This window comes from Bicyclus anynana, chromosome 19 (assembly GCF_947172395.1).
Source record: "Bicyclus anynana chromosome 19, ilBicAnyn1.1, whole genome shotgun sequence".
In the NCBI taxonomy this organism is placed as follows: domain Eukaryota; kingdom Metazoa; phylum Arthropoda; class Insecta; order Lepidoptera; family Nymphalidae; genus Bicyclus; species Bicyclus anynana.
In genome coordinates this window covers 2519975-2536900 of record NC_069101.1, presented here as the reverse complement: position 1 = coordinate 2536900, position 16926 = coordinate 2519975, and the positions used below count along the sequence as shown (strand labels likewise).

Here is a 16926-nt window from a genome sequence, read left to right as displayed (position 1 = left end):
TAGGTACCTGCGAGGGCCGGCGACGGCCAACACAAAAACAAAAGGGTCGGTCGGACCTTTTTTCGAAGACGCGAATAGTATACGCGCACTATTTTAAAGTAAAATGTTTTATGACCGATTCTAAATTTAACACTTCCTAGATTTAATAAATCACTGAATTTACTTTAATGCGTTAGATTTTTATAAAACACTTTTGTAAAACACTCACTGATATCCTGGTGGTCTTCGGGTCGCTGCTAGGATGGCGGCTGATTTGCAGCCTGCCGATGATGACGCGCAGACTCGAATTTCTCAGGAACTAACGAGCTGATAAGTTAGACTTGTGTCTAATGGGTACCTGCTCGTATAAAGCCACCTTTGTTGTGCTAACGGTGCGGCGATGAAAGCGTCGTCCTTTGTTCAGGCTGAAGACGCGAACCGTCGTTGGAGAGGGTCACCGAATTTAGGGGTTACCACTTCATAGAGAGTGAAAACAGATTTAGCGGAAGGGGCTCACCAGATATAGTCCGTATTTAGCGTACGTTTAACGTACGGGGTCACCAGATTTAGGATATGGTGGGTTGATCCTAAATGAAACTCGTACAGTTGTTGTTCACTCTTGTAATTAAATTAATCTTAAATGATATTACACTGAAGTTAATGTACAAGTAGCGCTCAACACAACGATATGCGTTGATATGAAGTACGTGTTTCTTATGAGTATTGCGGTACGACAGGGCAGATACGTGTCGTATCGCTCGCGGTAAGGGTCGTACTGTGTGGTCTAAATGACCGGGAATACTAGCGTCCCTTTTCGTTTCCCGCGCGAGGCTGGCTGTGGGCGGAGCAATGTTGCCAACCGATTCGCGCGCTTTGTAACTGCCGCGGGGCAGCATTGCCAACGTTAGAAATGTAACGTATACGTTCGGAAACCGCCACAAATGTTTTCATTAAATATTATAAAGCGCTACAATTCAATAGAAGTCTGGTATCGATCTTATGATAAAGCTGAAGTACAGACGAGGGAACTCCTCATCGATGTATAGCAGTTACTTTGTGTTTGGACTTAATGAATTTGTATCGATGAGTACTTTACATCTACATGTGTTGTGACTGTCATTAGGGGTCTGGTGATGGAGACGAGGGACAGTTAAGGGAACTTCTCAAAGGTTTACCGTAGCTTCCTTGTGATTGGGCTTGATTAATTTATATTCATAAGAACTTTACATCTAGATTACTCGTGACTGTCATTATGATGTGATGTCATCTCATGATGGAGATGAAAGACAGTTAAGGTTACTCCTCAATAGTGTACACTAGTTACCTTGTGATAGGGCTTGATTAAATTTGTTGTGATTGTCATTAGGGGTATAGTGATGAGGATGAGAAGAAAAAAAACAAAGAAGATTTTGAATATTCATATTTCGTAGGATGTATGAAAGGTTAAAATAGTATTTTAAAATTGGTTTGGTTGATTGTACCGAGGTACGAGTACATGAGTACTAATCATAACAAAATAATGTCGTGGTTTAAAGATTTATAACCAAAATACTTCGTAATACTTTTTTTAAACTTATGACATGTTATACTAATAAATAAATATACTTAAACAATACACACCACTATCAAGCCACAAAGTAAGCATACAGAGTAGCTCGTGTTATGGGTACAAAGATAGTTGATATTATAATATTCATATACATTTATATACTATATATAAATACTTATATAATGTATAAATACACACAGACACTGGAAAACACTCATGCTCATCACACAAATATTTACCAGTTGTGGGAATCGAACCCACGACCGTGTACTACCGACCGTGTGCAGAAAGCAGGGTCACTACCCACTGCGCCACGCGGCCGTCTTAATAATCACTAAATTGTTATCACTAAAAAAAATACAACCGACTTCAAAATCCCAAAAATGTTTCTACTAAAATAAAAAGCGAAAAATAACATCGTACTATGTGCTACCTTCTGATCAGCTTAAAGTCCAAGTTAGTCATGTATTTATGCAAGCCGTTAAAATCATAAAGATTTTAACTGGATTTTCAGAAAGTTCTTTCAAATACGGTCTAGAGCACTCAGAAACAGTGTAGCTACCCAAAAGTAAAAGAATTTTTCAAATCGGTTTAGTAGCCTATTACATACAAACAAACAAACTTCTTCCTCTTTACTCTATAAAATATTATTAAAAGTGTATGTAATAAGTATGTAATGTAATGAAATTTATTAAGTATGTAGTATTATATGTAATATACCTATTATGTTATTATTATAAATTGTAATTTAAAAACGTTTGTTGGACGCTGGATGTTTTTTGGATTTTATAACTTAAAATACATATAGCAAAAATAACAGACTCGGTTTAAAATAACAGCTCAAAGCAAATGCAAATTCTTTTATTAATCTATGACGTAAACGAATGTACATTTGACTAGCATTCAGTTTTTGCATCACTGCAGGGTTCTATTTTTGCACTACCTAATCAAGTACGTATAAAGTGATAATTAGGCACCTATGACGTGTCTGAGTTTCTGGGTACAAAACACAATGTGAACATATTTATTATATTTCAAGAGTCCTTGTAAGAGTAGACATTAGTCATACTTATTGTATGTATGTAGTGTATTATGTCTGTCCGGCTTGAAGTTTAACTATCAAAAGCGGCACGAGATAGTCACAATGTCGGGGCTGCAAGTATCATAATGTCGAGGTACGGAGACAGCCAAAATGTCGAGACTGAGAATACTACAATAGCGTGTTATATTATAACCAAACTGTCGAGGGTACAAAACTCAAGACACTAAATACAGCTTGGTCAATTCTGATTTTAACCCACAAAAAAATGCCTTTCATTTCGTACTAAGTCACTATTCCCGTTGCTTATGTGGGAAATGCGTTCTTTATTACTTTATATGGGTAGTGCGTTCTTAATGACTTTATGTGTGTAGTGCATGGGGGTGAAACTTCCGCACAGTTCGCTTACGTAAAATATTTTGTATGAAGTGCTGTCTTCCAGCGCTCACGGTACAAAAACTTAAGCGAAGTTTTCTCAGGCACAATATAGATGGCACGCATGAAGCACATTATTTGATTAAAATCACTCCTGTTCAAACTATGAAAATTTTAAAAAATATAGTTTCAAATATGACAGTTTAGCTGTCTTTGAATTTTTTCTGTTGTTGCTATAGTGACATGTTGTTTAAAACTTGGTGACAGTGGTGAACGAAAAATATTAAAATAAGATGTAATCGGTACAAATAAGTGATTATAATGGGTATTACTTGTGGATTTGGTGTGCATAGTTAATAATTAACCATGGAACATGCTCGACCACCATCGGAACTATGCTCAAAAGGCGGCCCGGTGTGTCGCGAAACGGCGTGGCGAAAATGTCGCCAGCAATTTTACGTGTTCTTAAAGGTGACCAGCGTGTAGATGTTATCAATGGTTATTTATAATCATAAACGTCAATATTCATAGTTGGTGCACTAATGTTATCAGGCTGCTGAAGTGCATTAAGATATTTTCATAATCACAAAAGAAAAATAAATCGTTGAATAATAAGAATCTTCTTTTCTTTCTTTGATTAAAAATCCTTTAATATTTGAAGGATTATTGCAGTTTGTTTTCCGTATTTCTATATATTTATAAAATTTGGCAATTTTAAATATTTGGGTACATTAGTATTATATAGTGAAATAGGTGATTTTGTAAATATTATGTTTATGTTAAATTTTTTTTATTAATAATATATAAGAATTAAGGAAAACAAACAGCAATAGTCATACAACTAAAATATAGATTGTACTCGTAGAGAGAACGCCATCTATGGGTAGCCAATAAATCTAATTAGAATGCGCCATCTAGTGATCACGGTACATAAATTTTTTAACTGAAATGAGAGTTGCGTATCTATCTCAATATATAATGTATCATCTATGGTGTAGTGCGTTCTAAAAAATGCATAACACATAAAAAAGTCATTAAATCATAAATCCCAGTTCTGATTTTGGCAGACTCAGAAATGGATTTCAAAAAATAAGAAAACCAATGTCGAAAAATGGTTATGATTCATAATATTTGACAACTTAATTAACAAATTAAACTGTAACCAAAAAAGCCCTTGAAGGGCAGAGAATGACCTTGAGTAGAGTCATGGACTTGTGACCGTTGTATGTGGGATTAAAGGATCCCTTGACAGTTAAGTAACACTCCCCTTTTCCACTGACGTCCCAGGTTGACCCATAGAGAATCACACAACTAGAAATGTGGACGGCTCGAATGCCACGGCCTAAGAGCATACTGAAGCCAACCGTACGACGAGCGCCTTATATCGCAAGTCGTTCCCGCCAACCGATCGCTACCTTTAGTTTATGTCTCTACTCTTTACGGAAACAAGTCGCGCCACCTAGCGTCGTCACGAGCCAACACGAAATCGAGAGATCAGACTAATAGTCAATACACTATCAGATCTTCTAACTTGAAAGATTATAGTGGTCAAGTAGCCTTGTCAGGGGATTCAATTGAGGGGAAAGAAGGAGTGATTGAAACAGCTTTAAAGAAACTAAAGAGGAAATAGGCTACTCGCCTGCTGTACAAAACTAAGAAGATTTTTTGCATATAGGCAGTTTAGATGCCTAGAAACTCTAATCACATTTTCATTTGTGAAAATAATCTCTAATTGTAATATTTTTATAAAACAAAATTGTATTTTTATCACGTCACCTCAAAACCATCACAAACTGTGACGTCATTCGCTACAAGGTATCCGTTTGTAATTGGCGCTTGTGGTGACGTGATATATCACATCACTGCAAACGCCAGTCACGCTGTTATCTCTATGAATGACGTCACTTGCTAATGTGTTGTGTTTCGGCGGCAAAAATTTTACGTAGATATTTTTTCATTTATATTAATTTTTTTACTGGTTATTATTCACGGGACAAAATAAAATATACCTTAAAATACTTCCATGATTCGGTTTAAACACTGTTTACAAAAGAGGCAAGTAGCCTACTGGCATTTCAGGTAATTCTGTAACGATTGAGTATTTAAAAAATTATATTTATGTATCAAATTGTATTTGATTCCATGTGATTATTATTACGCCCAATAAAATATTGATTTAGAGAAAAAAATACAAATATTTTATGATATGAAAAGTTGAGTTGAGTCTATGTCTGAGGTATTAGTCTAAAGAATGTCTATGGTGCTGACTTAAAAAAAATATTGACGTGATGTCATGATGTCATACATTTGTCAATTTCAAATTCTATCAAAATTCAAATCAAAATGTCATTATTTCTTTCTTGAATGTTGATAAAAAATAGTGGTCGAAGTTCAACTTTTCTTTAACATTTTTTTAAATTAAACTTATCAGATCAAAATTGTGTAAATAAAGTGGTGTTACTATGTCTTTATCACCTCAAGTCTTGCTATCAAATGCGGCACGAGAAATATGCATTGCGAAGCTGAAAGAGCTTCCACAATTTATATATGCTGGCAAAACTAAATCCATGTACAAAGCGTCTGTTTTAGTGCCTATAATCATCCAGAACGAGGAAGTACATTTATTGTACACTCTCAGGTCATCTAATTTAAAGTCGCATAGCGGACAAGTGTCGTTTCCAGGTGGAAAAATGGACGGCATGGAAGGAGTGATCGACACAGCTCTGCGAGAAACTGAAGAAGAAATTGGTATTCCTGGAAACTCAATTGACATCTGGTCTGCCATGCCCACAGTGCAAGGTCGAGATAAGCAGATGTATATAACGCCTGTGGTGGGTTTTATCAAAGATTTAGACATGAAAAATTTAATTCCCAATGTTCATGAAGTGGAGGAGATTTTTTCAGTGCCCATGTCAGCGTTTTGCAATTCAGAGAACCAGGCACATCTCATGTTCGAAGGATGGCCATTACCTCTATTCACACATGGGAAACACAAAATATGGGGAATCACAGGGTTCATTACACATTTGTTTCTTCAGTGTTTCCTCCCCAGTGATTTGTATAAATGTGATTTTATGAGAAAAAGTTATACTATAGATGAGCTTCTGCCGTCTAAACTTTGAAAATGTTATCCCCCTATATATCCTAAATGTACAGAATAATTTATAAAATAGAATAATTATTATTTATAAAAGTGTATTTCACAAATGACAATATCTATGAACAAAATGACTATGAAGTTACTATCGCATAACATTAGTTATTATGAATGGGACTAAAGAGATATATAGTAAAAATAATTTCATTATCTCTTGGCAACCATCTTGTTCTTGGGCCTAGTGAACTCAAAAGAAATAAAATTTAACTGTTTTAATTAATTCATTATGATTATAATCTATACTAATATTATAAAGAGGTAAAGTTTGTAAGTTTGTAAGTTTGTCACATTTTTTAAATGGGGTAATCTTCGGAACTACTGGTCCGATTTCAAAAATTCTTTCACCAGTAGAATGCTACATTATCGGGGAGTGCTATAGGCTATATTTTATATTAGTATGATATATATTCGCCGAGTTAACACAGTTTTTGTCATACAGGTCGGACCGAAAATCCTCTTAAGCAGACTTATTCGCATGCGCTGCCTTAACCATTGTGTAAAATTGAAATTAATGTATGGAGGTTTTATGTATCTTTAAAAGTTCCACAAAAAAGTCCGCGACACCATATATCTATCTTCTATATATTAGCAGATATAGTGCCTTTTGTGTTTTAAAAATTATAAATTTTATATACTTAGGTTTGCGTCATTATTTATTCTACTTAACTTAAATCCTTATCAAAATAAATTATTTAATAATTACAAGGATATTATGGAGATAAGATTTGCCCTTTATAGTATGTTAATTAGTTAAATAGTTTCGGAGATAATACAAAATTTCTAAAAGACGCAGAAATTCCGCTACATGACGCCCCGCGCTTTCAATTACGTAGTTCCCGTTCCTGTGTGAATATGGGGATTAAACATAGCCTATGACACTCGCAAATAACGTAGCTTTCTATTGGTAAAACAATTTTCCAAATCGGTCCAGTAGATCCAGAGATTACCTCCTACAACCACACGAACTTTACCTCTTTATATTATTAGCATAAAAGTCTCTATTTCTATTTATTTTGCTAAGGGTAGGAGTAAGATAGAGAAGTTACAGGGTAGGGTAGGGTACGGGTAGGGAAGCGTAGGGGTAGTGTAGGGGTAGGGTAGGTTTAGGGCCGGGTTTAGGGTAGTGGTAGGGTAGAGGTACGGGTAGGATAGGGAAGTGGTAGGATAGGGGTAGGATAGGCGTGAGATGGGGGTACGGGTGGGATAGGGGTAGGAAAGGGATAGGGTACGGGGAGGGTAGGGGTAGGATGGGGGTAGGGTAGGGTAGGGTAGGGTAGGGGTAGTAGTAAAGTTGACATCGAAATTTACGCGGACGAAGTCGCGGGCGTCCGCTAGTGAGATTATGAAATGAAAGTATTGGTGCATTGACTAATGTATTATTTGTTGTGCCAAAAGAGATGTCTTTTCAGTATTCTTAAATTTAAGAAAGCTGTATTTTTACATATATGTATTTCACTCATTTTTAATTCACACACAAACTAAATAGGTACTTTATTTTGTATCTTCGAAAATGGTTACATTTTTGGTTAATTTTATTTAATTAATTAGTTGGTGACTATTTTTTTAATGTTATAGTTTTTAAATGAGCAATTTTTAATATAGGCACTTTTATCGCCCAGGACAATAAAAATTCACTAGGTAGCCTTCCGTTCTTGGCTACAGCAACCAGCAACTGTGACTGGGTCGCACGACCTACTGCTTAGTATGAATTTATATGGAGCACTAAACAAATCGGTCGCGCAACGTGGTCTTGGGCTTTGTGTAGTGCTCCATATAATTTCATACTAAGCAGGGTCGTGCGGTCTCAGAAACGGAAGAAGAACGGAACAGAAGAACGGAAGGCTACCTTAAGCAGTGGATCGTATGATGCAATGCCACTAGAAAAGATTTTTTTTATCTTCCTGTTTACTGTATACATATAAACAGCATGTTTATGTAACTTTTGTGATCTTGATAAACGGGTTTTTTATATTTTTATGTAAGATTTTACTTTTTATCTATAATATTAATCACAATAAGTTCCAGAAGGGAAAACATACTCTTTGAGGGAAAACAAGGTTTTGTTATTAATAGTTATAAGATTCTTGTAATGTCATCTATTAAATCTTATAGGTATAAACGTGCACACCAAACTTTCTGTCCGCTCTGAACAGGAGGTAGTATATGCCTGTTGCAGTAGACCAGAAGTCTGGCGTATATTATACATTTCTGTAAAATTATTTTCTTTGTACATACTTCCAACCTAGGAGATGGCGTCATATATATGCCATTTAAAGCGCAATATTTATTTAACTTTGTTTTTATTGATTTTACTGTTGTTTTTATTGATTAAAAATGGTCTTAACTATGTATAATGTTTATTATATCAGCTTTTTTTCCGGGAAACGTAAGTCTCATATATTGTTGCTACACATAGAACGCTATGTTTGGCAACAATATAGAAGGATTTATTTTTCAGCCTAATATATTAAAGGCGAAAGTTTGTGTGTAAGTGTGAAAGTATGTTTGTTCTTCTTTTACGCTGCGGCTACTGAAGCGATTTGGCTGAAATTTGGAATGGAAATAGATTTTACTCTGGATTGAGACATAAGTTACTTTTCATCCCGGAAAATCCATGATTCCCGCGGGATATAATAAACGGGAAAGTAAGTCTGAAACCGAACAGCTACTGTGAAATGTAAGTAGGTAAGGTTAGTATATTTATTGCACCATCTCGAAAAATAACTTATTTCGTCCCCAGTGTGGTCTATTGCCCACCCCGGGATCTTGGGTTACCGATTCTAATTCTGTGATTTACAAATCAGAATGAATGCATTTCAGTGACATTGTACAGACAAGGTCTATAATAGTACGAGAACCGGCATAAGACCTATATACCTTCATCTGTTATTTATTTGAGCTAAGGGTTCATTTACACGAGCAGCACGTTGCCAACGGCAGCTGGCAACTGCTATCGACGACTGCTGTCGACGGCGGTCAACGGCAGTCGACGACTGCCGCCGAGACTTCGCCGACTGCAGTCGTCGGTAGCAGTTGCTGCTCGTGTAAATGAACCTTATAAAGTATTTTTTTATTCTGAATAGACTTGTGCTTTACTAAAATCATGCCTGGTGGAAAGCAATGAGATTTAAGTTCGAGCGCGCTTGTCTAGAAGATGCCTATTCACTCTTGCCTTGAAGATGCACAAATCGTGTCAGGAAAAAGAAGCCGGAAGGAAATTCTACATCTTCGCTGTTCTTATTAAAGACGTTGATGCGAAAGGTTTTGTGCGAGTCGACTCGAGTGGAAATGATAGAAAATATTCACATTGACCTTTTTGCCTAAGTAGGTAAAATTGTAGTCGTGTATTAACTTTTTTATTAAATTTTTAATCTACTTTCCTCATTGGTTAATTACAAAAAATCGTGCATGCTTGTGGTTGCAGGGGAGCCTGGGAATGTTAAATTTGTAGTTACTAAAGCGTCTTATCTCATAGGGACAGGACAGATTAGATTATAGGGACTTATCCAGAATTTAGCGCCTATACTTTTATTAATAGCATTATGCGTGTCATGAATAATAACTAAATCCGTTTACAACATAAAGCATATGTTTTCTGTGATAAAGGACAGTTAACAGTAGCCTAAAATATAAAGAACCTCCAGTATTTTTATTCGTAATATAGGAATGATGACAGTTTTTTAACCGACTTTCAAAAAGGTGGAGGTTTTACGTTCGACTGTACCTATGTATATGTATATTTTTATAAAAATTAAGAGGATGCTAATAGTAAAGCAATTTTGTATTGTACAAAAAACCAGACGGTAGTAAGTCGTTAAAATAAGGTGATAATGATGATTACAATACAAACATAATATAAGTACAGAAGATATTTACATTTATTTAATAAATTATTTAAGTTTTAACATTCTCGTAATATACTGTTGACAATGGTCGTTAATTTAATGTCTTCCCAGGTTTATCAGTTTCATTGCAGTCATCTTCTCTGACCATTTTTAGTGTTTTGGTACCGAAGAAGTATTCGTAGAATCTGGCGGCACAGTCAAACTCGCACTTGTTGCTGTAAACAATGTTCAATATTAATATTAACTATTTTTACAAGTTTTTCTATTACAGGTGTTATTAATATTCATTATTTATGTTATTGTAGAGGGGAGGGTATCAGTGTTGGTATAAATAAGAGGGTATATGATGACTTGACTTGTTTGTTAGACATCGTCATAAACACCGTCACGCTGCCTTCTGCTTCTTGATCAACTGGATGCCAAAATTCGCGAGAAAAGGCCTGGCATGAAGAAAAGTCATCTTCCACCACGACAACGCGCCCGTATTCAAGGGTGTGTTGGCAATGGGAAAACTGCGGGATTTAAAGTATGATTTGCTCATTCTTCCCCCCCATATTCCCAAGATTTGGCGCCATCTGACTATCACTTCTTCCAAACTTGTCCAATGAAGAAGTTACGGAAGCTGTAGATGGATATTTTCAGTCTTCCAGAATCTCACTCCCGGGAAGGAATACTCCTGCTGTAAAACCCTGAACCAAGTGTATTGAAGTCAATGGGGACTACATAGAAAAATAAAATAATTTTTAAACTGGAAATCACAGTTTTATATTGTCAGGCCGAGAACTTACCACCCACCCTCGTATATATGGTGTTTTCAACTTTTGGGCGCATGCCTAACCCAGGAAAATCAAAGATTGTTTTTTTTAATTTAATCATTTCTAAAATGAAACTCTATAAGTAGTTTTATATAAGGTTTTTTCCGGGAAACACCAGATTAATTGAGATTGTGGATTACACTTACTAATTTTTCCTTTCACAGACAAGGGCCCCCTGTAATCCGGGGGCTCCGTATCTATACTAATATTATTAATAAGAGTTTGTTTGATTGAACAGGAAGGAACAGGAGCTACTGGTCCGATTTGAAAAATTATTTTTGTGTTAGATAGCCTATTTATCGAGGAAGGCTCTAAGCTATATATTATCCCTATATTCCTACGGGAACGGGACCACGCGGGTAAAACCGCGCGGCGTCAGCTAGTCATTGATACGGCTTTTACGGCCACAGATATAAGAGGTAACTAGATTTATAAAGTGTCAATTCTTAGTATTGAAACCAGCGTACCCAGGGGCGTGTCCTAAATGGCTGTTTAATATTTAGTGAAAAACGAAATATGTCATCCTTACTTAAAAGTTGAATATTTATTCCTTTTGTCACAGAACAATACAAGACTGCTAGTACATGCGCGGACACGCTTGCGTTGTTCCGCACACCCGGGTGTACGCGGGCCACGCCCCCTTGCTACTTCTATTGCTGAAAGCGTTAGCTTTTAGCGTTGTCTGTTCTGTGGTTACGGCGGTAGTTACGCCTCTGCTCACGGCTTTTGAGCTGTTAAAATGGGCAACTAACGATAGTTTTACCTGTAGGTAGTGAATTTGTGATTGGTAGTGTCGTATCCGCAGACGGGCAGGTACACGCGTCCGCAGGCGCACGACGGTTTCAGCGACCACGGGCCCGGCTCGGGGTAGCACAGGCACGAGCTCACTGCGAGCGCCAGCAGGAGTACTGGAAACATGATATCGGGTGATAATAATTATTGGAAGAAATTCTTAAAAGCAAAAAACGCTCAGTGTTACATTGTCTGGCTGAGGACTCGAACCGGGTCCTCGTGTTCCGAACTCCTAAGCTACTTGCTAACCAACATCGAGGCGTTCAATTGATGGATCATCATCATTAACACTTTTGAGCACAAGTCTCCTTTCAGAATGTCAGGGGTTAAGCCTTAATCCACCACGTTGGCCCAATGCGGATTAGCAGACTTCACGTCGTCATCAACCCATATTCGGCTCACTGCTGAGCTCGAGACTCCTCTCAGAATCAGAGGGGTAAGGCCAATAGTCCACCACGCTGGCCCAATGCGGATTGGCAGACTTCACACACGCAGATAATTAAGATAATTATCTGGTATGCAGGTTTCCTCACGATGTTTTCCTTCACCGAATGAGACACGTGATATTTAATTTCTTAAAATGCACACAGCTAAAAAGTCCGCCGGACCGGATTCGAACCCACACCCTCCGGAATTGGAGGCAGAGGTCATATCCACTCGGCTATCACGGCCTTAATCGTTATCGGTATCAGACTTCACACACTCAGAGAATTAGGTTTTTTTTTACTCTTTACAAGGTAGCCCTTGACTACAATCTCACCTGATGGTAAGTGATGATGCAGTTTAAGATGGAAGGGAGCTAACTTGTTAGGAGGAGGATGAAAATCCACACCCCCGTTTTGTAAAACCGCCGCTCATACCACTGCGCCACGGAGGCCGTCAATATTCTCTGGTATGCAGGTTTCCTCGCGATGTTGACTCCTTCACCGTTTGAGACAATTTCTTAAAATGCACAACTAAAAGTTGGTACATGCCCTGACCGGATTCGAACCTACACCCTCCGAATCGAAGGCAGAAGTCATATCCACTAGGCTATCACGTCATGTATAGAATATAGATAAACTTATTTACCAATTCTGGAGTCCATTTTGTTCTCGAGGTTCTTTTTTCTCTGAATACCTCAACTCGCTGTTTCAGTTTGTCTGTAACTTTCACAGTATCGCCGCCTCACTCGTTTTATACTATCCTGTGGTTATCTGCTTCCGTTTGATTGTGCGAAGGTTAATAAAACAAATGTTAACGATTAACGACCTGGATTTTGAAGTCGATAGGCAAGCACTCGGAATGTTGAAGTGCGAAGTGCCAAGTTTTGTAGGTTGATTGGTTGATGCCGACATGTGTTTGTATTCTTTTGTTTGAGCGCATCGGATTAGAATTCCTCAGGCGGATGGACGATCCATTGATTTTTGCCATAGATCCTTTCTATAGACACTAAACTAGAATTTAAGTATTATCTGGCGGCCTCCGTACACAAGTATGCGTGATGGATTTACAAGACAGAGGTCCTGGGTTCAATCTGGGTCGATTGAGGTTTTCTTAATTGGTCCAGGTCTGGCTGGTAGGAGTTTTCGGCAGTGGCTAGTTACCCTACCGGCATGACGTACCGCAAAGCGATTTAGTGTTCCGGTACGATGTCGTGTAAAAACAAACTATAGTGTGACATTGACAGGGGGGGCAAAATACCACGGGCCCACTTGAAGGGGCCCGCGAGGCCGTGGATACGTGATGTTTTTTTACCGAGGCCCATCCTAAGTAAGAATTGGGCCTCATAGACGCCATTACACCCCATGTAGGTATTGTGGAGTTTAGATCAAACCATGTTGTACTTGGAGTGTAAGGGTAACATACATATTTCAAAGGTTCCCTAAATCGTTCAAGTTTAAAGCTTATTTTTTTCATAAATAATCTCCAGCTTTTTGGCTTAGATTGGCTTAGTTTCCAGCTTTTTGGCTTCACGATGGCCAAGCGGACCTTATTTTAGTCGTCTACATAAGTAATTATAGACGGAACACTGAGTAAGGTACCTGTTCGAACTTTAACAATATATTTATAGCTACGCATTTTCCAACCTGTAATTTGTAATTCGCATTTTGCACGCGTTGCCAGTTGACAAGTTTTGGTTACTGATGAATGATGATCCACGTGGTAGGTTTTAATTAAGTACCTACTTGAGACACTAGGTTCTTTACCCATCCGAATGTGGTGACTGGTGTTCTTATTTATAACTAGCGGACGCCCGCGACTTCATCCGCGTGAATGTCGAAGTAAACTTATAATCACCCCTACCCTAGCCCTACCCTACCCCTACCCTAGCCCTACCCTACCCCTACCCTACCCTATAAGGCGGCACACGCGACGGGAGCTTAAAAAAATGGAGTAACTTCTCCCATTTTCCCAACATTTCCCTTCACTGCTCTGCTCCGATTGATCATAGCGTGATGAAAAGTATACAACAACCTGCCCAGGCGAATGAAGAACAATTGTACCAAGTTTCGTTAAAATCCATCGAGTAGTTTTTGTTTCTATAACGAACATACAGACAGATAGACAGAAATTTTACTGATTGCATTTTTGGCATCAGTATCGATCACTAATCACCCCCTGATAGTTATTTTGGATATATATTTCATGTACAGAATACAGAAGTATAAATTACAGGCCTTCGCCGGCGACTTTGTCCACGTGAAGTCAACATGTAAAGAATGAAAAAAAAAGAAAAAAAAAATCCACAAATTTTTCGCGGGACTCATCGATTTGCCCGGGATACAAACCGCTCTCGGACATTCGAAGTGACGCAGGCGCGTTGCTGACGAGCAGTAGGCGAGGCGTTTCCGTTAAACGTCCGAGGCGTAATAATGAGTTTTTAACATGCATGTAACACCAACTTCCCACGTTCGGGCTGAAAACATAACTGAATATTACATAACCTGACCCGGAACTCGAAACCAAGACCTCGTTATCAAAAGTGGCATAAACTAGCCATTGGACCAACCAAGCAGGAAAGCCATGAAATACATAATTACTTATAGGTTTGACGTAATTCGCGACTCAATGTCGCACGAAACCCCAACCTTATTCAGTTCCGTCGTGAGATTACTCAGTTTGTTCTGCTCCAGATAACGATTGCGCTATTTTTTATACTATTATCTTCGCAAATATGATGTTACGTATAAATGTTACTGGCACACACTTAGGTGGTTTATTTTCGACTCTGTTTCTAACAGTAGAGTATCAATTCAGAGCAAGCTTATTAAACGTATACGCGTAAAATTGAGTTTTTGACAAATCTCGCGAGAACCATGGATTTTTCTTGGATTAAATGTAGTCTACTTATATGTTGCTGAACAACCTGCTCTATCTTCTAGTGAAAGTCTCATTAAAATGGTTCTGCCGTTCCAAAAATTATCCCGAACAATCAGACAGATGGACAAAAAAATTAAAAAAAACTTGTGTTTTGGTGTGGTGTAAATATTTTAAGCTTTTGAGAAAACATAGTTATTTTGACATCACAGATAGAAACTAGAATTTTGTTTCTAAGTATTGATCATTAGCAGTCAGAAACATCTCGAGCCTCCAGCATACAAAGGCTCACTGTAACCTGCTCGATGTCGTCGGTAAACCTCGTGAGGGTTGACCAACACTGCGTTTTTCGGTGCGGGGTCGCAATCTTGTACATAATTATGTATTCTGTGGCCATACTAGCACTTTGGAACCCCAACATCTATCGGCTTATCTGCCCAGCCCATTGACGCATAACTACAGTGCCTGCCTATAACGTTTCATAAACCAAGGGCCACAGTAAGTTCGTCATCGACGATCTTATGAAGGATCACAAGTGTTTTTATTAGATTATTAGATTATTAAATGTGTATTTGACTTTTGAAGAACGCAGCGTCACTGGGGGTTTGAACGAGCACAGATGATCTTACAGATCTTCCAAGGTCGTGATCAAGGTCTAGAAAAACGGTAGGGTTGAGGTTTATACGGAAAGCGCGATGTTGGTTGTAGACCTCTTAATTGGGAACCGAAAACATAGATTACATACCTACTTACATAGCTAGTGCTGTTAAAAGTTCTATTTTTTGAATTAAAAATCGTACAACAATGTTTAGTTATTATTACAAATATCAAGAATCATTAATGTCAAGCTCATCATGACTATGCATATTTATAAAATGAATTTTGACGATAGTTATACTATGTTTTGTAATTTCACATAACAAAGACTTTGTGGTCAAACAATACCATTATAATATCAACCTTTATGTATACTCGTATGTTTATGAGAACACTTAGTCATAGATATTAGTATAGTAAACATATTTAAGAGCTTGAAGTGCCTTACCTAGATTAATTTATTTATTCTTGCATTAGTTCTGTTATTCTCGTTTCTATCGATTATTATTACATTACCGCGTGTACTATAATGCTGTAATTATATTTAACCTGTGATTAAGTACTGCAGGTTGCAGATTGCAATTAGACATCCATAAGTTCCTAGGTACCTAGTTACGTTGAGTGTTTAACATTAATATAAAATTGAAAATTTTGAAAAACCCCTAAGATATTAAATATTACATGTCTCAAACGGTGAAAGGAAAACAAAACAGGGTTCGATTCCCACAACTGGAAAATATTTGTGTGATGAGCATGTGTTTTCCAGTGTCTGTGTGTATTTATACATTATATAAGTATTTATATGTAGTATATAATTGTATATTAATATTATAATATCAACCCATAACACAAGCTACTCTGTATGCTAACTTTGGGGCTAGATAGTGATGTGTATTGTTTAAGTATATTTATTTATTTATTGTGAGGAAACCTGTGTATCAGTTTTCTTAATTCTCTACGTAAAAGTGATGTTAAGTCTGCCATACGTTGGTGGTGGACTATTAGTCTAGAGAGGTACTCGTGCTCAAAAGTGAGCTGAATAGGTATGGGTTGTTAATAATGATGATGGTAATGACGAAAATTTGATTTTAAGCGCTTGTAATGGTTTTACACTACTCGACTGATTAAAAAAAATATCAGCATTAGTAAGCCACATCTTCACACAGTAACATGTCTGTTTATATTTGTATACATATAGTTTACTTTTGACGGCTTCCGTGGGTCAGTGGATTTACAAATCGGAGGTCCTGGGTTCGATCCCCGGCTGGAAAGATTGAGATTTTCTTAATTACTCCAGGTCTGGCTGGTGGGAGGCTTCGGCTGTGGCTAGTTACCACCCTACCGGCAAAGACGTACCGCCAAGCGATTTAGCGTTCCGGTACGATGTCGTGTAGAAACCGAAAGGATTGTGGATTTTCATCCTCCTCCTAACAAGTTAGCCCGCTTCCATCTTAGACTGCATCATCACTTACTATCAG

At 37.6% G+C, this 16926-nt stretch overlaps 2 protein-coding genes across 2 annotated transcripts in view; both read left to right on the top strand.

Annotated features, from left to right (window-relative positions):
* The first annotated feature begins 5295 nt into the window (after window positions 1-5295).
* Window positions 5296-6669, top strand: LOC112050848 (mitochondrial coenzyme A diphosphatase NUDT8-like). Its single transcript, XM_024089215.2, has one exon. It carries the CDS (start codon window positions 5405-5407, stop codon window positions 6062-6064), a length of 660 nt encoding a protein of 219 aa, XP_023944983.2. The 5' UTR covers window positions 5296-5404; the 3' UTR covers window positions 6065-6669.
* The window catches only part of LOC112050853 (thioredoxin domain-containing protein 15), a 140393-nt gene continuing 129576 nt past the window's right edge, over window positions 6110-16926 (top strand). Inside the window, exon 1 of the mRNA XM_052887499.1 lies at window positions 6110-6122. The gene's annotated coding sequence lies outside the window, so the exon portion shown is untranslated. The remainder of the gene's footprint in view (window positions 6123-16926) is intronic.

What these genes read in the sequence shown, in the direction of transcription:
- LOC112050848 (XM_024089215.2), top strand. Translation starts at nt 5,405, where the DNA reads ATGTCTTTATCACCTCAAGTCTTGCTATCAAATGCGGCACGAGAAATA.